The sequence below is a fragment of the Heterocephalus glaber genome, unplaced genomic scaffold, assembly GCF_053883595.1.
Source record: "Heterocephalus glaber isolate CG9 unplaced genomic scaffold, H.glaber_assembly_v1.0 deba00001744, whole genome shotgun sequence".
In the NCBI taxonomy this organism is placed as follows: domain Eukaryota; kingdom Metazoa; phylum Chordata; class Mammalia; order Rodentia; family Bathyergidae; genus Heterocephalus; species Heterocephalus glaber.
The window spans coordinates 932,654-956,352 of NW_028258450.1; the positions used below are offsets into that span (position 1 = coordinate 932,654).

The window sequence follows — 23,699 nt, forward strand, 5'->3', positions numbered from 1 at the left end:
GGCTCTCCTCTCTGTACATCACCCCTCATCAATTTGGGGGGCTTCCTTGCTCTCTTGTGCTCCCCAGCTTCCCCTTAGGGTGGGCTCAGATGTGGGCTCTCCAGCTGGGGGCTCTGCAGGGCTCTGCTCCTGAACAGCACCCCACCCAGACTCCAGCCCCTCCCCTGCCCTCCACACTGCGGAGAGGGGTGCTGTGGAGCCCCTGCCTTGTTACTGCAGTTCACTGTGGCTTTCTCCCACCTGGTGTCCACCCACTCAGTGTGTCCCTCTCCTTGCAGCGCACCCCACAACGAGGGGATTTCCGGAATACTTCCTCTTTCAGCGCCCCCTCCTCAGAGGCCCCAGCGGGGTCTCCGGGATCCCCTAACCCCTCGCCCCCCGCAGCGCTCCTCCCTCTCAGCGGCGCCGCCACTTTGCAGAGACAGGGTGGTGAGGGGGGAGGACAGCTGCAGTACCGGGGGCGGGGGCGCGGGCCGTCCATCAGCGCAGCGGCGCCTCTGATTGGCCAGCGCCACCTCCCCCTACGGGCGCGGGCATATGAGGAGGCGGAGGCGTCGGGCACCGCAGCCTCTGTGCGGTGGGACTGACAGACCGAAGGACGCAAGCTCGGACCCAGGCGCGGGCGCTGCAGAGGCCCCAGCCCGAGCCCGCGCCTGAGCCCATCCAGAGGCCGCCGCCCGCCCACTTGCCCTTCTCCCCAAGGAACCGCCAAGATGGGGGTAAGTGCCGTCTGCGTGTGTGGCATTGGGGGTCCAGTGGCATTGGGGGCGGGGGCTCCAGACCCCCATGAGTTCGGGGTCTGCGGGGACCTGTGAGCCTGCTGACCCAGCCTGTCCTTGTGGCCGTGTGGCTGCTGTCTGGAGCCGCTGGGTCTGCGGGGATCTGTGGCGCATGTTGGCCTGGCTTTGTGTGCTCGGGCCCGCGGGAGCGTGGGCCGGCCCTTCGCATCTCCGCCTGACCTTGTGGGGCTGCATGCGTGTGGCTGCATGGGTTCCGTCGCGCGGGAGCATGAGTGCGTGTGAGACTCCCAACTCTCTCAGGCCCTGGTCTGCCCGGGCTCGGTGGGCTCGCTGCTGTCTTGGAGTCTGCACCGAGTTTAGGGTGTCTAAGGGCAGTGTTAGTGTGTCTGGGGTACTGACTCCCCCGTCCCCTGGCCGGGTGGATTTAGGGCCAGGCTCGGGGATGGACACCAGATGACCTCTCTTTCTCCTTCCAGCTCTGGATGGGGGGAATCTGCAGTGCGCCCAGACCAGGGTTGCGGAGTGTGTATGCAGCCCCTCATCCGGGGGAGCGGACACGGGGCCTGAAGGAGCGGGAGGGCGATGGCTGAGACTGAGTGCCTGGCTAAGCGTGTGCGAACGCAAATGTGCGGGGGGCGGGGGGGAGTGCTCGCCTGCTGTGCCCTTGTCTCCGTGTCCGTGTGTCCTTCTCTGTCTGTGAGTCTCTCCAGCAGATGCCGCCTCCTTCCCTGGCTGACCACCTGACCCTTGCTGCAGCCCTGGATTCCTCCCTGTGTGTCTGGGCGGGGCCTGGGGGGGAATCGGGGAAGGTGGGTGGGATAGATGAGATTAAAAGAGAGCGTCGTGGGGACGGCAGAGGTTGATAAAGGGAAGATGAGGGATGGGGAGAAAGATGGCGGAGGAAGGCTGATGGGCCTGGGATGGAGGTGGGGGGTGGGGCGGGGTGGGGTGGGCGATGGGGGATGGGGAGGAGAACTGGGCGGAGGGAGGAGAGGGGGGAAGAGGGAGGTGGGAGTTAGTGGTGGCTTTCAGGTAAGTGGAATGGAGGAAAAAGTGAGGGAGGGTTGGGGGAGGGGCCTGAGGCCAAAATGCCTTGGAGAAATGAGGGGAGAGGGTCTTAGGGAAAGAAGTTGAGACTGAGGGGAAGCGAAGGGTTGAGACATGGGAGGGAGAGACACAGACAAGTGGAAAGGCAGAAATGGGCTGAGGCAGGGAGAGACACTGAAAGAGCAAGACAGACCGAGACAGAGGGGCCAGGGCTTTAGCTCAATGGTTCCACCCCCTGTCTTGCAAGTGCAAGGTCCCGAGTTTGATCCCCGGTACCAAAAAAAAAAAAAAAAAATACAGTCAGAGACAGAGACAGGCAGAGACATGGAGAGATAGAGTGAGATGGAAAGACACTGAGAGACAAAATGAGAGGCTGAGGCTGAGCTGAAGGCACACAAGGACAGACATTTTCTATCCAGAGACAACCCAGTAAGCCTGAGTGATAGGAAGACGAGGCAGAGGGAAGAAGGGGAGGTCAAGGGAGAAGTGCTCAGAAATAATAGGGACCTGAGGTGGAGGCACTGGCGAGGTGCAGAGGCTGTGTGAGCGCTGCATTCAGGGAGGGACAGCATGGAAAATGGCGAGGAGCTGCAGAGGCGGGCTACAGCGAGACAGGCGTGTCCCCCATCCTCAGAGGTACTCCCACCCTGCAATGCACCCATCTGGGCCCCCTGCCTTGCCTGGGAAAGCCTCAGCTCCCCACTCCAACAGATGGAAGCCACCCCCAAAGGAGTCTGGTCCTGACAAGGGCAAGCAGGAGCCAAGGTTCCCTTGCCAGGGACCTGGGTGCCTCAGCCTCTCCTCCCTCAGACCCGGGGTCCAGGCTCAGCCCCTCCTCTTCCAGACCCAGGGGTCCAGGCCCGCAGCTATTCCTATCTCGAGATCTAGAGGTCAGGTCCCAGCCATAGCTCTCACAGGGACCTAAGCTGCAGTTCCCCAGCCTTCCCTAGGCTGTCTGGAGTGGGCGGCTGGTGTCCTCTATTTCTGCCAGACCCCTAACTTCCCCAACTCCTTGCTCATTTCTCCACCTTGACCTCTTGACTTGCTGTCCCCAAGGCACATCTCTCCATCTATGTGTTTATCCTATCTGGGAATCTCGAGACCCCAGCACTTGGGATGGAGGTGAGGATGGAGGATTGGCCTCCTTGTCCCCCAAGCCTCTGTGAATCTCCTAAGACACTATGCCCTAAGCGTCTGTGCCTCCATGTCTGAGATGCAGTGCTGTTGCAGGGCTGACCCTCACCCAAGCCTCCCTCCCACCCCCCTACACCCCTCCATGAGGCTCCCAGTCCTCAGGCTCAAGCCCTTCTTGCACCCTTGGTTTCAGCCTCAGGTCTGGGGGCAGTTAGCAGGCAGCTCAGGCCTCTTCAAGGTCACAAGGAGATTAGCGCTGAGCCTCGCTGAGCCTCGGATACCAGCTTGGCCCTGGCCCACGGGATCTGTCAGCAGCCCGATACAAGCACCTGGCTTCAGCCCACCCCTCCTGCCAGCTTCAGACACCGCCCTTCTCATCTGCCCAGGCCCCCAGGCTGGAGGCTCAGTCCCCCCCATCATACCATGCCCATTTCAAGCCAGGCCTGATGCTTCTGCCTCTTGCTCATTTGTACCCCAAATGCCTGCCAACTCCTTCTCCATCCGCCAGAGATCTGACTTGCCCATCCCCTGTTCAAGACCATCTGTGGCTCCCACAAGCCCCCAGGAGAGGTGCCAGGGTCCACATCCTATCTGTCAAAGCCCTCAGGACTGGCTGCTTGTGCAGAGCAGACTGCTTCCCCACCTAGGCCCTTGTCCCAGATGTGACCAACATCTGAAGTATCCTTTCCTCTCCCTTTTTGCCAGGCCTGTAAGGTCTGCCAAGATTTTCTGGTCCTTTGACTGAGACATCCACGGGGATGGAGAGATACCCAGGAAAAGAGAACCAGGCCAAGAAGACATGACATATGGGGAGACCTGGAGTTGGAAGGACAGAGATAGCCGGGGTGGAGAGAGAGAGATGGGGGGTGTCATTGGGGGGGGAGAGACAGAGAGAGAGAGAAGGGTAAGTTAGGAGAGAACCAGGAAGACAGAGACATACATGGAGCATCACAAAGGAGACAGCTTGAGAGATGAAGAGAGGCATAACAGACACAGAAACAGAAAATACTGAACCTTAGAGACAACCTGAGGTCCCAGCAGATACCACCTTGGAGAAAGATAGAACCAGAGTCACAGAAACTCAGACAGATTTGGAGAGAGATCTCTAAGAAATGGAGATAGATACCATGTGAGACAGAGACCTAAAGAACAAGAGGTCAGAGACAGACAGAGACAAAAATCATAGGGAGAGACAGAGACAGAGAGATAGTGATGAGGAAGAGAGATCAAGGGAGACAAAGAGCCCTGAAGAGACAGAGACCAATATGGGAGAGATAAAGAAATAGAAGGAGACATAAAAAGGAAAACAGCAAAAAGAGAGAGGCACAGAGACCTGGAGATGGCACAGGGGTAAGAGAAAAAGAAAGAGTAAAGAAAGACAGATAAAGACAGTGACAGATCGAGCAAAAAAAAAAAAAGACTTCTGTCTCTTCCACGGGAAGGTTGGATGGGCTCAGAGAGAGGGAGAGAGAGAAAGAAACACCCTGAGATAAAGAGACAGAGACCGAAGAGAAGAGACCCACAGAGATAGGGAAAGAGAAAGACACAGGCCAAAGCCGGAGACATTAAGGGACAGAGTCCTAGAGACACCCGGGCCCAGTGACAGTGCAGCCAATCTGATAAGACAAATCTCTGAGGTCCTGAGAGACTCAGAGACACAGGGAGAGACAGGGAAGCCCTGAGAGACAGAGGGAGCCCCACAGCCAGAGATGCAGAGACCTGGGGGCAGGAGGCAAGCCGGGGCACGCAGGGCCGGTGTCCCTCTGGAATCCCTTCTCGCCCACAGTCTGGTGGCTCTGACAGCTATCATGTCGCCACCTCGCAGGACAAGAAAGATGACAAGGGCTCGCCCAAGAAAAACAAGGGTAAGGAGCACCGGGATCTGGATGACCTCAAGAAAGAGGTGGCTATGGTAAGTCCCACTTCTGTGGCCCCTTCTCAGAGCAGCCCCCGCACACCCTGGCAGGCCTTTTCCCACCACCTCCCCCAAACTTCTGTTCCTCAGACAGAGCACAAGATGTCAGTAGAAGAGGTCTGCCGGAAGTACAACACAGACTGCGTGCAGGTGAGGACTGGGGTGGAGCCCTGGGTCTGAGGGAGGAGGGCTGGGCCCTGGTGTCCCGGTGATCCGTGATTGGTGGGGTTGGCGGTGGGGTGGGATGCTGGGGCTGCTCAGGGAGTGTTCTGAGTGAGTCCTGTGTCCCTCAGGGTCTGACACACAGCAAAGCCCAGGAGATCCTGGCCAGGGATGGACCTAATGCACTCACACCGCCACCAACCACGCCAGAGTGGGTCAAGTTCTGTCGCCAGCTCTTTGGGGGCTTCTCTATCCTGCTGTGGATAGGGGCTATCCTCTGTTTCCTAGCCTACGGCATCCAGGCAGGCACTGAGGATGACCCTTCTCGTGACAATGTGAGTACTGTGCACCCCGCCTTCTGCAGGGCCACACACATTTAGGGATACACAGAGCCCCCTTGTCTCCCTGTCCCTTTAGAGTTCTCAAAATGCACTTTCCTCCTGTTTCTTTATCACGCAGGGCCAGTGTCGCCCTGGAGTCCCCTGTCACCCACAGTCTGGTGGCTCTGACAGCTAACTTTCACAATCGCCTAGTGACAGAACCAGGAAGGGTGAACCCAGACAGTCACACTAGGACACAGATTCAGATGGACACACAGAGGCAGACTGTCAGGCAAAGGCAAACCAACAGAGAGGTACAGGGGTCCACATACAGAGATTCAAACACAGACAGTCCTGTAAATGCAAGGCCAGGCGTGAAGAAAGATACACAGACACACAGACAGACAGGACAGACAGTAGCATACACCCAGCTTGTTGAAGAGAGGCAAGGAAACATACAGGTACCCAAACAAAATAGACCCAGAGATTCAAACACAGCCATGTACATAACACAGACAGACAAAGAGACTCAGACGCGCAGTCTCTCAAATGGGCACACAGGCAGGCCCCCGCTGACATGAAGCGCTTCCCCAGACTACAAAGGCGGGGTGGTGGGAGTGGCTCCGGGTGACTGTGACCCTGAATCCCAACGTCTCCCCACAGCTGTACCTGGGGATCGTGCTGGCGGCTGTGGTGATCATCACCGGCTGCTTCTCCTACTACCAGGAGGCCAAGAGCTCCAAGATCATGGAGTCCTTCAAGAACATGGTTCCCCAGGTGAGGGGTGTGCAGAAAGGGCCTAGAGGAGGGTATGGAAGGGGTCATGCAGGCAGAATGAGTCTGGGAGGTAACCCTTCTCCGTACCACCCCTAGCAAGCCCTAGTGATCCGGGAAGGCGAGAAGATGCAGGTGAATGCTGAGGAGGTGGTGGTTGGGGACCTGATAGAAATCAAGGGTGGAGACCGAGTGCCAGCTGACCTGCGCATCATCTCAGCCCACGGCTGCAAGGTGAGCTGCACCCCAGCCATGGCTCCTCACCAAGGAGTCTACTCACCATCGATCCTGCCCCACGACCCAGCCGCTTCTCCCTCAGAACCAAGAGTCCGGGCTGCAGCCTTCCTCCTTCAGAGTCAGGGTCCAGGCCTCAGCCCTCCTCCCTCAGACCCAGGGGTCCAGGCCTCAGCCCTCCTCCCTCAGACCCAGGGGTTCCGGCCCTGACCTCTTCCCTTAGACCCAGAATTCCAGGTCTCAGCCCTAGTCTTCTGAGATCTTCATGTACCTTAGAGCTGGCAAGCATCCTTGCACTTCCCTGCCTCAAAATCTGGGTCTCTGGCCTCCCCAGATTCCACTGGTCCACCTGGCCAACCAGGCTTCTAGCTGTGACATCAGAGTCACAGGCTTCCCCCCTAACCCCCCTCGATATATGGCCCTCTGATCCCAGGCCTGGGACAGAGCCCTGTTTCCGTTGTCTCCACCCCCAGGTAGACAACTCTTCTCTGACCGGTGAGTCCGAGCCACAGACCCGCTCTCCTGACTGCACACATGACAACCCCTTGGAGACTCGGAACATCACCTTCTTTTCTACCAACTGTGTGGAAGGTGAGGTGGGCTCACTGGGAACACCCAGATGAGGCACACAGAGAAATCTGCCTCAGAGTGCTGGGTTCCTCAAAGCCTTCATGAGCCTCACCCCACCTGGTCCTAACCTTCTGGCTTCACAGGCACTGCTCGGGGCGTGGTGGTGGCCACGGGTGACCGTACTGTCATGGGCCGCATTGCCACCCTGGCTTCAGGCCTAGAAGTGGGCAAGACACCCATCGCCATCGAGATCGAGCACTTCATCCAGCTCATCACTGGTGTGGCTGTCTTTCTGGGCGTGTCTTTCTTCATCCTCTCCCTCATTCTGGGATACACTTGGCTGGAGGCTGTCATTTTCCTCATCGGCATCATTGTGGCCAATGTCCCAGAGGGGCTGCTGGCCACTGTCACAGTAAGACTGGATTCCTGGGAGGAGGCTGGGCCTGGACCCCCTGGTCTGAGGGAGGAAGGCTGGGGCCTGAAGTCTTGGGTTTGACAGAAGAGGAGCTGGGATCCTGGTTTCTGGGTCTGAGGAAAGGGGTTGGGGCCTGGACCCCTGGAATTGAGGGAGGAGGGCTGGGACTGGATTGCAGTGTTCTGGATAAGAATACCTTGGGCACTGAGGGCTGAGCCTCCTATTCTTGGATGAGAAGGGGCCTAGAACTTGGAGAGCCTCCTAATCCAAAGGAATAAGCAACAAGCAAACATCTAAAGAAACACTGCAGGATATAAAGACCTTCAATCCTATTACTTTTTACCTTAACTTATAGAATTAATATGTACACACACACTCATGGTTACGAAGTCTAAATATTAGGTCAAGTTCAAAAATTATGATGTACAAGTCCCACTATTGCAAAAATAAATAAATAAATGAGTGAATGGATGAGCAAATATATAAGGTAATTATCTTCCTCCTAGTACCCAGCCCTCAGCCCTATCTGTAAAATATGTGAAGGGCGCAATGATTAAATGTGGTCTCCTTCATTCTTTTGTTTGAGTTGCCGGGATGGAACCCAGGCTTCATACAAGCGGAGCATACGTTCTACCACTAAGTTCCAGCTCCAGCTCCCTCTTGTTTTCAGGGTACACAGACGGGGCCATCCTAGGAACATGATGCTGTTCTTTGATCCTCTATTTAATATGGTGCAAAGTTGGCCTACCACCATTCCAAAGGCTTCTTACTGGCAATGACATACATGGGAAGTCTGCACATGTTGTGGACACAGATCTGCGGCTGCAAACTGAAGCCTGTGTCGGCTGCTCCCTGGTCAAATCTCCCAGAACCCCCTTCACAAGTTCAGTCAGATGCTATCCCCCAGTGAAGAATAACTGGGGTAAAGCTGGGCATGGTGGCATTTACCTGTAAGCCCAGCCCTCTGGGAAAATAAGGCAGGAGGGTTGCGAGTTCCAACCCAGCATGGGCAACTTAGTGACATAGCAAGGACTTGTCTCAAAAATAAAAAATAAAATTAAAAAGTTGGGGATGTAGCTCAGCGTGAAGGCCCTAGGTTCAATCGCTCATAATGAGAAAAAATATATAATAACCCCTAAATCTGGCTACTAACATCTTAGATTAATTTTGCCCTGTTTTCAAACTTAATTATCAGTGGCATAATTCTGTAACAGCTCTTCTCTGACTCTTTTTGCTAACATTTAAAAAAATTTTTTGGGCCAGGGATTTAGCTCAGTGGTTTCACCGCCTGCTGCATAAGCACAAGGACCGGAGTTCAATCCCTGGTACCAAAAAAAAAAAAATTTTTTTTTAATGCTAAGGACCAAACCTAGAGCTTTGCACTGGCTAGGCAAGCACTCTACCACCGAGTTAAATCTCCAGCCCCTTTTTGCTAACTTGTTTTTGAGCTCCATCCATGCAGCTGCAGGCAGCAGTCATTTATACTTTTTTATCCATGTATATTATTCCATTTTGGTTCCCCAGTTCCTCCTTTCTGCTTTTAGTGGACACTGGGGTTGTTTTCAGTCTGCACCTATTAGAAATGTTGCCACTGTGAACATTCTGGAGCATGTCTTTGGGGAGATATCTGTTGATCTGTGCCCAGGAGCAGCCTTGCTGGAGGATATCCGCCCTTTTCAGGCCATCTAAGATTCTCCGGGGGCTGGTCAGGTGGCTGTGGCATTCACGCTGCTCACCCACACCTGCCACTCGCTGCCACTTGCAACCCACTTGCCCATGCACCTCCCCAGGTGTGTCTGACCCTGACCGCCAAGCGCATGGCCCGGAAGAACTGTCTGGTGAAGAATCTGGAGGCTGTGGAGACCCTGGGCTCCACGTCTACCATCTGCTCAGACAAGACGGGGACCCTCACCCAGAACCGCATGACGGTCGCCCACATGTGGTTTGACAACCAGATCCACGAGGCCGACACCACCGAGGATCAGTCAGGTCAGTGGGGGCCCGGGGTGAGGACCATAGGCTCAGGGCCCCAGGAGCCCCTCGGCTTCACACAAGCCTCCTTCAGGGACCTCGTTCGACAAGAGCTCGCACACCTGGGTGGCTCTGTCCCACATCGCTGGACTCTGCAACCGTGCCGTCTTCAAGGGCGGCCAGGACAACATCCCTGTGCTCAAGGTGGGTGCGCTGCCGCCTCCCCTCGGCCTGCTCGAGGCCCCTGCTCCGCGCTCCAGCCTTGACAGCATTCTCTCCCTCAGAGGGACGTGGCTGGGGACGCCTCTGAGTCTGCCCTGCTCAAGTGTATCGAGTTGTCCTCTGGCTCTGTGAAGCTGATGCGGGAACGCAACAAGAAAGTAGCTGAAATTCCCTTCAACTCCACCAACAAATACCAGGTGTGAACAGGGCTCTGGGGGACAGTGCCCTGGCACTCAGTTTCTCTGCCCATGCAACAGTCACCTCTGCTCCGCTTCCCTCCTGCTTTAAGCAACATTCAGGACCTCATTTTCCCCATCTGTTAAGTGGGAGTGAATGATAATACCCTGCCTGTGGGGAACTGGCCAAACCCACGCATGAGATCTGGGCAGGGAGCACAGAGCCCCATGCAGCAGAGGATGGGCACCAGCCAGAGGTCTCCGGGGCAATGTTCATGCGTTCATCCAATATTCTTTTTGAGCAGCCATCACGTCTTGACCCTGTTTTAGGTGCTGAGAGTACAGATGGTAGTGAGCAAAACAGCAAGGCCCTTCCCCTCTGCAGCTGACACTAATGCTAAAAGACAGCCAGAGACAAAGGCACGAGGAAATGCCATGCTGAGGGAGAGCCCTGCAGATGTCTAGCTAAGTGTTCAGGTGACAGATGGCCTGTACAAAGGCCCTGAGGCAGGAGAGCAACTTGTCTGAAGAAAGGCCAGGCAGCCAGTGTGTTGGGAGATGGGGGGAGTGGGTGCTGAACCATAGTGTTTGGTTGTGACTTTGAGGGGGACACAAATCATGAAAGGGTCCTGAGCAGAGGAGAGACAGGACTTGACTCACATCTCCTGCTATTTATTTAGTTAGTTACTTATTTTTTTTTCTTTCACTTCTGGAGATTGAACCCAGGGCTTTTGCACTGGGCTACATCCTTCACCCTTATTTTTATTTTTTATTTTAAATCTCACAAAGTCACTAGGTTGTCCAGGTTGGGCTTGAACTTTGGTTCCTCCTGCCTCAGCTTCCCAGAGTGCTAGGATTACAGGCGTCAACCTGTGCCAGGCTTCATCTCTTTTTAAATAGCTTTGTGGAGACATAATTCACATACCATGACCATTTATTTAAAGTATATAATTTGGTAGTTTGTATTCATAGATTACATGCATCCATCTAAATAGTCAATTTTAGAACATGTTTATCCCCTCAGAAAGAAACCCCGCACCCCTTAGCTATCACCCACCCTCTCTTTCTCCATCCTCCCAGCCCGAAGCAACCCCTAACCTACTTTCTGTCTCTGTGGATTTACCTATTCTGGACATTTCATAAAAATGGAATCCTATAGCAGGTGGCCTTTTATGTCTGGCTTCTTTCACTTAGCATAAAGTTTTCAAGATCCAGGGCTGGGGATTTAGCTCAGTGGCACCGCGCCTGCCTCAAAAGTGCAAGGTCCTAAGTTTGATCCCTGGTACCAAAAAAAAAAAAAAAAGAAAGAAAGATCCACCCATAGTGTGTATCCGAGCTTCATTTCTTTATCAGGTTGACTAATATTCTGTTGCATGTATAGACCCTGTTTTGTTTAACCACTCATCTGCTGATGGGCATTTGGGTTCTATTCACCCTTTGGCTGTTATGAATAATGCTGCTGGGGGCATTTGTACACGAAATTTTGCGTATTTGCATTTCTCTTCCTGGGAAGTTGCCAGGTTATGTGGTCATTTTGTCTAGCCTTCTGGGAAACTGCCAAATTGCCTGCAAAGTGACCTCCCAATTTTCCAGTTGCCCAGATTTTTTTAACTTTTTGGGGTACTGGGGATGAAACCAGGGCCTCATTCATCTAGATAAGTGCTAGCCTGGCTAATGTGGGGAGGGTCAATGTAGGGCAGTGGTGGCGAACCTATGGCATGCATACTGCAGTGGGCTGTTTGTTATCATGAAAAGCTCTAAAAGATCCGCCATCACTGATCTAGGGATTCCAGAGGGCATGATTGCAACTGGGCCAGGGTTGGGGGCAGCCATGGAGGTATGAAGAGGCCAGATTCTGGGTGCATTTCAGAGGCAGGATGACAGGATGTGGTGATGGGTCAGCTGCAGGATGAGAAAGAATGGACAGGGTAGAGAGAGTGGGCACAAAACCAAAGGAAAAGAGTTGGGGGTTCTGGGAGATACTGAGTAAAAGAGAAGGAGAGACGGAAAAGGACAGTGATGAGCAGAGATCTCTATGAGAGAATCCAGAAAACAGTTAAAGCTTCTCTAGAGTATGGCCTGGGTATGCAGAAAAAAAAAAAATAGACATGATCTCTTAGCTGGGCATCATGGTACTGTAATCATAGCACTCTGGGAAGCTGAGTCAGGAGAATCATAAATTCAGGCCCACTCTGGGCAACTTAGTGACCCTGTCTCAAAAGGGTTTGGGATGTAGCTCAGTGTGAAGGCTCTTGGTTCAGCCTCCAGTACCACACACACAAATAAAAGATCCTAGGCCAGAGAGACGTGGGCAGTGCTCCTGGAGGACTTCTATCCTGGCACCCGTGGCTCTGGGCAGGATGTGGGGACAGTGTCCTCTCCAGGTGGACACAGGCAGCCTCCAGGCCCCACCGTGGCTCAGGGATGCTGCCCTTGCTCTGTCACAGCTATCCATCCACGAGACTGAGGACCCCAATGACAACCGATACCTGCTGGTGATGAAGGGCGCTCCTGAACGCATCCTGGACCGCTGCTCCACCATCCTGCTGCAGGGCAAGGAGCAGCCACTAGACGAGGAGATGAAGGAGGCCTTCCAGAACGCCTACCTGGAGCTCGGCGGCCTGGGCGAACGAGTGCTCGGTGTGCAGTGAGGCTGGGGTGCAGTTGTGGGGTGCAGTTGCTGGACCAAGATCTGGACCCGCTCTGGGGGCTCCTTGGAGGCAAGGAGGGGCATGAGGCTGCCCAAAGCCTAACTCAGAGCAGGCCCTTCCAGAATGCACCACAAGTGGGATGAGTGAGGGCATGTTTAGAGAAGGAATTTTTTTTTTTTTTTTGGTACTGGGGATCGAACTCAGGACCTTGTGCTTGGAAGGCAGGTGCCGGAACCACTGAGCTAAATCCCCGGCCTAGAGAATGAATGTTGATTGACCATTTACTTGGGGAGATGGCTGGGACCTAGGGGCCACAGGCATGGAGGTCCCTAAGTGAAGCCTTCATGTCTTTGCCACGCTGTCCTTGCCACCAGGTTTCTGCCATTACTACCTGCCTGAGGAACAGTTCCCCAAGGGCTTTGCGTTTGACTGTGACGATGTGAACTTCACCACCGACAACCTCTGTTTTGTGGGTCTCATGTCCATGATTGACCCTCCCCGAGCAGCCGTCCCTGATGCAGTGGGCAAGTGTCGCAGTGCAGGCATCAAGGTGTGGCCCGGGACAGCTGGGGGAGGCAGGGCCGGCAACCCACAGGGGTGGCTGGACCATCCCTGAAGAACAATTCCTGCAGGTCATCATGGTCACCGGCGATCACCCCATCACTGCCAAGGCCATTGCCAAGGGGGTGGGCATCATCTCTGAGGGCAATGAGACTGTGGAGGACATTGCTGCCCGGCTCAACATTCCTGTCAGCCAGGTCAACCCCCGGTGAGCGGCCCTGGCCGGCCCTCGAGGCTGTTGCTGCAGGGGGAACCACTTTCTTTCCTTCCTGTCCTCCTCCATGTGTGAAGACGCCAACCCGGTGCTGGAGCCACAGGGGTTAGCAGGGTGGGGGTCACCTCCCAACTTTGCTACCACCAATGTGCAGCCTTGGATAAGTCATGTAGCATCCCTGACCCTCAGTGTCCTCCTTGCTAAAATGGAACACTAGGGTTGCAGGTGTCGTTCAGGGTTAGAGCTCTTACCTAGCATGCACGAGGCCCTGGGTTCCATCCTCAGCACCAAAACTAAATCAAAATAACATGTATAAAATGGACTACTAGTACTTGCTATTTCAGAAAATTCGATGAAGCCCCATATTTCTCTGCATCTCTGTCTCTCTTCTTCGTGTCTCTCCCTCTTCTCCATCCTATCTTTCTGACTTCCTCAGCTTTCCCACCTCAGGCCTAGCTATGTGTCAGCCTCCCACAGATCTGTCCACGTATCTATTTCCTCTACATCACTGTCTCTCTGTCCTTCCTGAGATCTGTCCCCCCACCCCGACCCCTTTCTTCTCTTAGCCCTGGCCCTCTGGCTCTCCTGTCTGTGTCTGGGCCCTCTGTCTGTCTATCAGCCTGCACCCCTCCTCACCCTGACTTTGAGCACCGGCTCTCTCTGCCCTTCCCAGGGATGCCAAGGCCTGTGTGATCCACGGCACTGACCTCAAGGACTTCACCACAGAGCAAATCGATGAGATCCTGCAGAATCACACGGAGATCGTCTTTGCCCGCACCTCCCCACAACAGAAGCTCATCATTGTGGAGGGCTGTCAGAGACAGGTGGGCTGGACCCCTGGTCTGAGAGAGGAGGCTGAGCCCGGACCCCTGGTCTGAGGGAGGAGGTTGGGCCTGGATCCCTGGGTCTGAGGGGGAAGAACAGTAGGGGTCTCTGGGTCTCATTCTTTCCCTCTGTCCCTCCAGGGAGCAATTGTGGCTGTGACTGGTGATGGTGTGAATGACTCCCCTGCTCTGAAGAAGGCTGACATCGGGGTGGCCATGGGCATTGCTGGGTCTGACGTCTCCAAGCAGGCAGCTGACATGATTCTGCTGGATGATAACTTTGCCTCTATTGTCACTGGTGTGGAGGAGGGTGAGTCAGCCTGGGGTGTTGCTGGAGTCTGAAGTCACTGCAGAGAGCCAGAGAAGGACCAGGACGACAGGTCACAGCTGCAGCAGGATGCATAGAACCTGCCAGGCCCAGGGGTGTGGTGGAGGAGCTGAGCTTACCCTTTTCTATCTTCCCTGCTCTCAGAGCTGGGAGGTTCCTGGGGCAGGACTGGGCTGATGCATTTCTGGATCACTCCACTGCCACGCACAGACCCAGTGTGTTGGATGAAGCTGACTTGGAAGCATTTAAAAGTACAGTACTACTCAAGCTGGGCATGGCGGCACATTCTTGTAATCTTAGGACTCTGGGAAGCTGAGACAGGAGGATGGAAAACGTAAGCCCAACCTGGGCAACTGATGTGTTAAGGAGACTCAAAATTAACAAAAGGTGAAGGGGGTGGGTATGTAGCTCAGTGCAAAGGTCCTGGGTTCAATCCTCAGTATTGAAAAAAAAAAAATCACTACTCCTTGTAGTGTGGTGGCGTATAACTGTAGTCCCAGCAACTAGGGGAGCTGTGGCAGGAGGATCATCAGTTTGTGGTCAGCCTGGGCAAGACCCTGTCTCAAAATTGCAAATAAGCTGGGTATGGTGGCGCATGCATGTAATCCTGTGGCAGGAGGATTGCTGTGAGTTCAAGGCCAGCCTGGGCTACATAGTGAAACCCTGTCTCAAAAGACAAAACAAAACAAAATTAAAAATAAAAAGAGATGCCGGGGATTTAGCTTAGTGGTTTCGCCCGCCTGCTGCACAGGCACAAGGACCCGAGTTGATCCCCGGTACCAAAACAACAACAAAAAAACAAAAAAAAAAGAGATAAGGGTATAGCTCTGTAGTGGAGGCCCCTGGGTTCAGTCCCCAGCACCACAAAACAGCTACACCAACAACAATAAAACAAAAGGAACAAAACCAAACCAAAAACAAAACACCTCCTTAGTGCAGAGGCTCTTGGGAGGTTCAAGGTCAGCATGACCTGGGGGTCAAGGAAACTCCTCCCAATGTGGACTGGGAGTTGGTGGACCACACTGTTATTTTCACGTGGAGGGGCTGGAGGTGGGAGTTGAAGGCAGAGGAAACTGTAGCTGGACAAGGCGGATGAGGGAGCCAGGACGTGCAGCTGGCTGGGGCCGTGCCAGAGGTGGGGCAGCTAGCTATTTCATTTTATTCTTATCATCAGTGTAATTCCTTATAACTATAGAAAATGCATCAATGTGGAAAAAGTTAGAATTACCCATCCAGAAATAAGCATTGTTCATACTTTGGTGATTGTTCTTTCCATTTCTCTTCCCATTTGAAATGCCACTGTAAGCAGCAGCTTATGGCTAGATGCCCTTAGCCCTTGTTTCCCATGTCCCAGAAGGAACCTGGGCCAACTTCCTTGAGCCCAGACAACTTCTGTGCACACGAAATGCACCCACTCCCATACACCTCCGTCAGGCCCCCAGTCCTTCCAGGCACTTCCTGGGCTCCTGCCTCGCCCAGCACAGACTCCAGGGACAGGGTCCCTGCTCTCCTGGGCTGGGAGACCCCCTTTCCCCAGCCCACAACAAAGACATAATTACAACTTGTGACAGTTGCTAAAAGGAAAATACTGAGGGGCCCGGATAGCCAGTGACAAGAGTCCAATATAGGTAGTGTGGGCAAGGACAGCCCCACTGAAGTAGAAAAAAGTTTAACTTTCATTAGGGGAAATTCCAGAGATACCCAAAGAGGAATAACTGGCCTCAAGACATTCCTGCCACCAATGCCCACTCCAAGTGACCAAGGCATGGGCAGTCTGGTTTCTTCCCCACCCCTCGTCACATGCTGGCTTCTAGTAAACCACGCCTAAGTCATCATTTCGCCCAGGAACGTTTTTCTTTTTTGGTACCGAGGATCGAACTCCAGTCCTTGTGCTTGCGCAGCAGGTGGTGAAACCACTGAGCTAAATCCTGGCCCTCAGGAATGTTTTGAGGAGAGAAGCAAATAGTTTGTGAGGAGCGGGGAGAAACAATGACTGTCAGATGGGACCTAGGGATCTTTGGCGCACAAAGGTGATCAAGTCATGCATCCCTCTGCAGCCCATGAGGCCTTTTGTTTTAAATGATACATAAATGATACATAATATCATTATATATACATACTGTCATAGTATACATAATATCATTAAATATACACAGATACTTAAATGATACATAAAAACATAAAAATCATACATATTAATGCAGTACCACGTGATCTTTTGATACATGTACACTTGTATAATATTTCAATCAGGTTAAGCATATCTACCTCCTCAAACACTTATTGTTTCTTCTTTTCTCCTCTTGCCCCTTCTTTTGTGGCACTGATCGTTGAACCTAAGACCTTCACACTTTTTTATTTTTGTTTTGAGACAGAGTCTAACTTGCTAAGTTGCCAAGGCTGGGCTCTTAACTTGTGGTTCTCCTGCCTCGGCCTCACAGAGTGCTGGGATTACAGGCATGGACCATAATGGTGAAAACATTCAGTATCCTTTCCTCTCATTTTTTAGCGCTTCCTATTCCTTTCTACTCTTTTTTGTCTTTTTTTCTTTTCTTTTTGGTGCCTGGAATGGAATCCAGGTCTTCACACATGCTCAGCATGTGTTCTGTTTCTGAGCTCTCCCTCCAGCCCTTTACTACTGTCCAACCTTAACTCAGTACCCATTGATCAACCTTTTCTCCATCCCTCTACCCTCCCTAAATCTTTCCATAGTAACCACCATTCTGGTCTTAATTTCAATGAAATCGATTTTTTAAAATTCTACATGCAAGTGAGAAGATGTGCTACTTGTCCTTCTGTAACTGGTTTTTATCTCATTCATCAGGTGACGTTTCCAGTTCGTGGCTATTGTCAGTAGTGGGAGTACAGATCTCTCTCTGACAGACTGAGTTCATTTCCTTTGGACATAGACTCAGTAGTGGATTGCTGGACCCTATGGTGGTTCTATTTTTTTTTCTTTTTGGTAGTTCTATTTTTAAGTCTTTGAGAAACCCCTAGACTCTTTCATAATAGCTATAGTAATTTACATTCATACCAACAGTGTATGAGAATTCCCTTTTCTCTACAGCCTCACCAGCCCTTACTATCTTCTGTCTTTTTTTATAATAGCCATTCTTACTGGGTTGAAGTAATATGTCATTGTGGATTTGATTTGCGTTTCTCCGATGATTAGTGGTGCTGAGCAGTTTTTCATATGGCTGTTGGCCATTTGCACGTCTTCTTTTGAGAAAGGTCTATTTAGGTCACTGCCCATTTTTTAATCAGGTTATTTGTTTTTAATGATTTGCCCAGTGGCTCGTGGCCTCTCAGAACATGGGGAAAGCTAGAGGATGGGGCCCGTTAGGTCAGATTTTTACTAGGCACACACTGTACTGATCACAGTTTTGAGATACACATACAGTGAATGGGGTTGGCGGGGCCACCGTGCTTTTCTTTTCATGCTGTACTTTGCCCCACTGCATGGATGCCCGTGGATGTCCCACAGCTTATTCATCCACTCGTCTGTCATGAGCACTGGGCTGACTGGTTTTGAGCTATTATGTTATGAATGATTCTATGGTGAACATTCTTGAGCTTGGTTTCGGGCGGACATGAGCACTTGTTTCTCTTGGGTACAAAGCTGGGAGTAGAGGTACTGGGCTGGTGGGGTAAAAGAATGTTTAACTTTTGATAGAAACTACCAAGTAGGCTTCCATAGTGGGTAATATTTCAAGAAGGTTGAACAGGGCATCATGGTCCGAGGTGTGTGTGCAAATGTGAATGGATGGGGGATAGATTACAAAGGATGCAAGGACTGGGAGGGGAGAGGCAGGGGATGGGGCTCCCTCCTGCGGTGGTCAAGCCCTGAGCCTTCCCCAAACCCCCATAGGCCGCCTGATCTTCGACAACCTGAAGAAGTCCATCGCCTACACCCTGACCAGCAACATCCCTGAGATCACACCCTTCCTGCTCTTCATCATGGCCAACATCCCACTGCCCCTGGGCACCATCACCATCCTGTGCATCGACCTGGGCACGGACATGGTGAGCCCATGGCGACAGAGGGGGGCAGCGGGATCCTCCCCTCTCTGCTCACCTGGCCCCTCCCGCCCAGGTCCCTGCCATCTCCCTGGCCTATGAGGCTGCTGAGAGCGACATCATGAAGAGACAGCCCAGGAACCCACGCACAGACAAGCTGGTCAATGAGAGGCTCATCAGCATGGCCTATGGACAGATTGGTGAGGGGCTGGGGTGCCAGGCCTGCAGGGCACCCACAAGCCTTGTGCTAACCCAGTGGGGTGGAATCAGGGTGGGCCCAGCCTGAGAATGATCCGAGGAGCCCCAGCTACTCCCCTTCTTCCTCCCCTGTGCCTGGGGACGATGCCTGCAGAGCCCTAGGGGCGCAAACCAGCTGTCCCTGGGATATCCCAGCAAGCGGAAGCTTCCTTGTGATGGTCAGAGGCCTGGAGGAGGTCATCCTGGGTCAGGGGCAGGGGCCCCAAGATATCCATCCAGGAGAGGGCCCTCCCAAGGCAACTGACGGCCCAGGTGCCCGGCTCAGAGGTTCTCCCCTGGGTCCTCCAGATGACAGCTCCCAGGCATGGTGGTCCACACCTGTAATCCCTGCACTCAGGAGGCTGAGGCAGGAGAATCACTGAGTTCGAGGCCAGCCTGGGCTACACAATGAGACCTTGTCTAAAACAAAACAAAACAAAACACCCAGATGACACAGTTTGGGCAAGAGGACTGGGGTGGCCCGCAGACCAACATGAGGTCTCAAGGGGTCTCACGGATGCACTGAGCCTGCTGCTGACCCCAACCTGAGCCTCTTCTCTGCTCCCTTCCTTCCTCCTCCAGGGATGATCCAGGCTCTCGGTGGCTTCTTCTCCTACTTTGTGATCCTGGCAGAAAATGGCTTCCTGCCCGGCAACCTGGTGGGCATCCGGCTGAACTGGGACGACCGCACTGTCAACGACCTGGAGGACAGTTATGGGCAGCAGTGGGTGAGTGAATCAGGATGGGGGCCCTGAAGCCAGCGTCCCTCCCCATCCAAGGGCCCCCGAGGCAGGCTGTGCAAACCACGAGGGGCCAAGTCCTACCATGGCGCCTCTGCCCCAGCAGCAGCGTCCTGACCCTCGCCATGCATGCGCACTTAGCTGGAACTCGTGGCCCAGCTTGGGCCCCAGTCCTACTGGCCACGCTCGACCCTGCCAGGCCTTCTTCTCATCTCTGTCTGTCCCTTCAAAGCCTGTTGTCTGTCCCCTTTGGTCCCTGGGAGACAACTGAGATGCCCACCTTTCTCCTTCCAACATCTGCTTCTCCCCCGGGCCTACGAGCTCTGAGACAGGATTCACATCTGAGGCCCGGGACAGCCTGTGCAGGGAGCAGGCAAGTGGGTATCTGGGTGGTGACGCCTGCACCCCGTGCCCGCTCCTACAGACATACGAGCAGAGGAAAGTGGTGGAGTTCACGTGCCACACGGCCTTCTTTGTGAGCATCGTGGTCGTCCAGTGGGCCGACCTGATCATCTGCAAGACCCGGAGGAACTCGGTCTTCCAGCAGGGCATGAGGTGGGGACCACTGCAAGGCGGCTGCACAGCCATTTCCTGTCCATGTGTCTGTCTGTCTGCGTCCCTCCACTCACGCCCTGAACTTCGGTTTCTGCCTCTGAGCAAGGGTCACATGGGTCTGGGATTTGCTCTCAGTCTGTCTCTCCACGAGGTGCAGGGGTACTGGAGAGTGCCCAGGTCCCCGGATCTGCTTCATCTTTTTATACCTCTGTGTCTGTCCACCTGTCCTCTCTTTCCATGTCACCATCTCTGTACATGTGTCTCTGCCTGTGTGTCTCTCTCTGTCTTGGGATGTCTCTCTCCCTGGGCCTCTGCCCCCTGGCTCACTATCTCTGTGTTCCTGCCGCCCTCTGCGCCTGCATCGCCATCTCTGGGTGTCTCTGGGCTGTCTTGTTCCACCGGCCTCTCAGCGCATCTCCAGGTATCCGTCTCTGGCTGGGGTGCCAGGCGGGGGGTTCTCCAGGCTCAGCCCTACCTCACCTGTTTCCAGGAACAAGATCTTAATCTTTGGCTTGTTTGAGGAGACGGCCCTCGCTGCCTTTCTGTCCTACTGCCCTGGCATGGACGTGGCCCTTCGCATGTACCCTCTCAAGTGAGCACCTTGCCCCTCCTCTGCCCTCCAGGGAGCCTTCCCCCGGGCAACATCCTCACAGGCCAAGCCAACCAGAGCTCCCAGGCCACAGCTCTGGACCTCTGGCCCCACTCTCTGTACCCATTGCTGCCCCTCTTGTGATGCCACTGAGCTCCTACTAGCACTCCCAAGGGCCATCTCCAAGAGGGCCACTCTGTGGGCCCCAGGGCTCCCCGCTCTGCTGCCCCAAAGGATCCTGGGAGACCGATCTTGCCATCCCCACAAGGACTCTGCCCTGTGTCCCACTCTCAAGCACGCCTCTCCGCTCTGCAGGCCCAGCTGGTGGTTCTGTGCCTTCCCCTACAGCTTCCTCATTTTCGTCTACGATGAAATCCGCAAACTCATTCTGCGCAGGAACCCCGGGGGTGAGAGGCCAAGATGGGACAGCTGGGGGCCAGAGGGGGTCAAGTTGTCATGGGTGGCCGGCTGTCCCAAGTCACTAGACTCTGTGCCTCCCGCCCCGGCACCCTTCTGCATGTCTCTCCCTTCTCTCTTCTCTCTCCCTGTCTCTGAGCCTCCTCCCGTCTGTCTTTCCAAGAGTGCCGTCCCTTTTGGGTTCCTGGTTACTATTTCCATGTCCTCCCCCCCATTTGTCCTTCTGTCTTCCTGTCTGTCCCGTCTCTCATTCCATTTCTCCTCTTTTTCTCTCTAGGTTGGGTGGAGAAAGAAACCTACTACTGACCTCAACCCTGCCGCGTCGCCCATCTCTTCCCTGCCCCCAAGCCCAGGGCAGCCCCTCCGGTGCCCCGTTTTGTATTCTGGGGGAGGTGGCCTCTCTCCCTGTGGCCCCACCTCGGCCCCCACCCCCTTGGTTACCTCCTGCTGTCCTCGTCCCCTCCCTCTGGCTGCTTCTGTCACCCACGGCCCTGCCTCTCTCCTCCCTCTTTTCTGTCTGTTTCTCTCCTCTCCCCACCCCTCTGTCCTTGCCTCTCCCAACCCCCTCCCTGGGCTCTTTTTTACTCCCCTTCAGCCCCCATCCCTGGCTGATGCCATCTCTGGTTCTGGACAATTACGAAATATATCCGAGGGGAGAGAGCAGTGGGCTGTGTGTCGTGCTTGCTTTCCAGCTGGGGCCCTGGGCGGGACACACTCCCGGGTGACTCATGCCAGCCCAGTTTAGCCTGGCATCAGCTTAGGACTCAAGGAATCTTAGAGTCACTGAATCATGGAGTTTTAGACTCCATGGAAATCAGGGAGAACTCTCTGGGTGATGGATTATGGAACAAGATCAAGGAGAGGGGAAGAATGGCCCTTGGGTGGGAGGAGGGTGCTCTCGTGTGGGAGGAAGACCCTGGGACCATGGCGTGTTGAGTGATGACGGTAGTGATTGCTGATGCCCCTTCTAAGCACTCTGCGGGTCTTATCTCATTTAATCTTCAGAAGGCCTGAGGCATGGAGAGGACAGTGCCTTGCTCACAGTCACGCAGGAGGTAAGAGTGAGTGAGACCAATCTGGGATCTGAACCAAAGCTGCAGAGCTCTAAGTCACTATGCCAGTCTCTCTTGTTTTACTGAAGTCAGCTTTCAACAGCAAAGCACACAAAACTTTGCTGTTGTTTTTTTCTTTTGGTACTGGGAATTAAACTCAGGGCCTTGTGCTTGTCAGGCAGGCACAGTGCCACTGAGCCACATCCCTGGACCAACTTTGAGGTTTTTGGTTTTGGGGTTTTTTTTGGTACTGGGGATTGAGCCCAGAGCCTTCATACTAAGCTATATCCCCAGCCCTTTTTATTTTATTTATTTTTTAGATGTAGTCCTGCTAAGGTACTAAATTGCCCAGGCTGGGCTCAAACTTGCGATTCTCCTGCCTCAGCCTCCCGGAGTGCTAGGATTATAAGTGCATACCACATCTCTGCTTCAAAGCACATACATCTCAAGGATAAAACTCAGCAGTATTAAAATTTCATCCATGTAATCACCTCCCTGACAACAGGTACAACATTTCTTTCTTTCTTTTTTTTTTTGGCACCGGGGATCAAACTCAGGACCTTGTGCTTGTGCAGCAGGCGGTGAAACCACTGAGCTAAATCCCCGGGCCTTACCTTGTATGTTCTTGAACTTCATGTAAACAGAATCTTACAACCCATAGTCTGGTGTGTGTGACTCTGTGGCCCCCCACAATGTATTTGTGGACATTTCCACACTGTCATGTGCATCAGTCGCCTGTTCCTCTTCACCCCTGTGTAGTGTTCCACTGTGTGGCTATAACAGTTTATTCATTCTGTTACAGACATCTATTTTTTCCCCAGGTGGGAGGGAGGCTACTCTGATGAGGAATAGGAATATTCCTGTCATTTTTCCCCTTTATTTATGATAGTGAGATTGAACCCAGGGCCTTGACATTGAGCTATATACCCTAGCTATGTTTTGTAGATTTTAAAATGTTTTTATTACTACGTGTTTGCAGTACATAATGATTACATTCACCACAGGAGTTGGTACATATACATGACACATCTTTTTGGGGGGGGGTACTGGGGATCGAACTTGGAACCTTGCGTTTTTGAGGGAGGCGGCAGAACCACTGAGCTAAATCCCCAGCCCCAACATGACACATCTTAATTCTTCTTTCGTCCCCTTCCACTCCTCTCCCTCCATCAGTTGGTCCCCTTCCCTTTTACAAATGATCTATCTCCTTGCTTTCTGTCTTTTATTTTGCTCTGTAATTTCTTTATATTTTAGACTGAAACAGGGTCTCTTTAAATCACTGAGTCACTCAGTCTGGTTCAGAATTTGCAGTCCTGCTGCCTCAGCCTCCTAGAGAGCTGGGATTATAGGTGTGCACCACCACACCTGGCTTGGTTCTGTCTTTCCATGACACACTCACTCATCTCTGTTGGGTACAGACCTGCCTAGGAGTGGAAATGCTAGGTCATAGTCAGGCCGTGTTTAGCTTTGATAGAAACTGCTAGACCCTTTCCAAAGCACTGTGTCATTTTGCACCCTATAGTATGTGAAAGTCCCCAGCTGCTCACTCTGTATTGTCCCTGCCTCCAGTCAGCATCACCAGTCCTTCCATGTTAGCCATTCTGGTTGGACAGCTAAACCACTTTTCTCGAAGCTGCCCTTCTCCCACAGCCCAGAGGTACAAGTGAGAGGAGGGGCTGGCCCAAACCAGGCTTATTTGCTTCCCTGTGCAGGTGCAGGTGTCTGGGGCTCGGACATAGACAGCTGCTGAGTGCTGTGTGGGCACATGCCCATGCTGCACACCGGCAGCCCCCAGAGAAGCCCCGGAACGGGGCCAGGAGGCCGTGGGAGGGCA

General features: G+C 53.4%; 1 protein-coding gene across 2 annotated transcripts; it reads left to right on the forward strand.

Annotated features, from left to right (window-relative positions):
• The first annotated feature begins 217 nt into the window (after window positions 1-217).
• Atp1a3 (ATPase Na+/K+ transporting subunit alpha 3) lies at window positions 218-21,476 on the forward strand. 2 transcript variants are annotated; one of them, XM_004873051.4, is made up of 23 exons: window positions 218-719; window positions 4,747-4,833; window positions 4,927-4,986; window positions 5,130-5,333; window positions 5,982-6,095; window positions 6,192-6,326; window positions 6,800-6,917; window positions 7,040-7,308; window positions 9,102-9,300; window positions 9,377-9,486; window positions 9,567-9,701; window positions 12,128-12,320; window positions 12,706-12,881; window positions 12,964-13,100; window positions 13,780-13,930; window positions 14,072-14,240; window positions 18,127-18,281; window positions 18,352-18,475; window positions 19,095-19,240; window positions 19,677-19,807; window positions 20,298-20,399; window positions 20,712-20,803; window positions 21,091-21,476. In XM_004873051.4, exons 1-23 carry the CDS (start codon window positions 714-716, stop codon window positions 21,117-21,119), a joined length of 3,042 nt encoding a protein of 1,013 aa, XP_004873108.1. In that variant the 5' UTR covers window positions 218-713; the 3' UTR covers window positions 21,120-21,476. The 2 variants fall into 2 exon arrangements, with proteins under 2 accessions (XP_004873108.1, XP_021106581.1); XM_021250922.2 differs by having other exon boundaries at window positions 571-719; window positions 4,708-4,833.
• The last annotated feature ends 2,223 nt before the right edge of the window (window positions 21,477-23,699 follow it).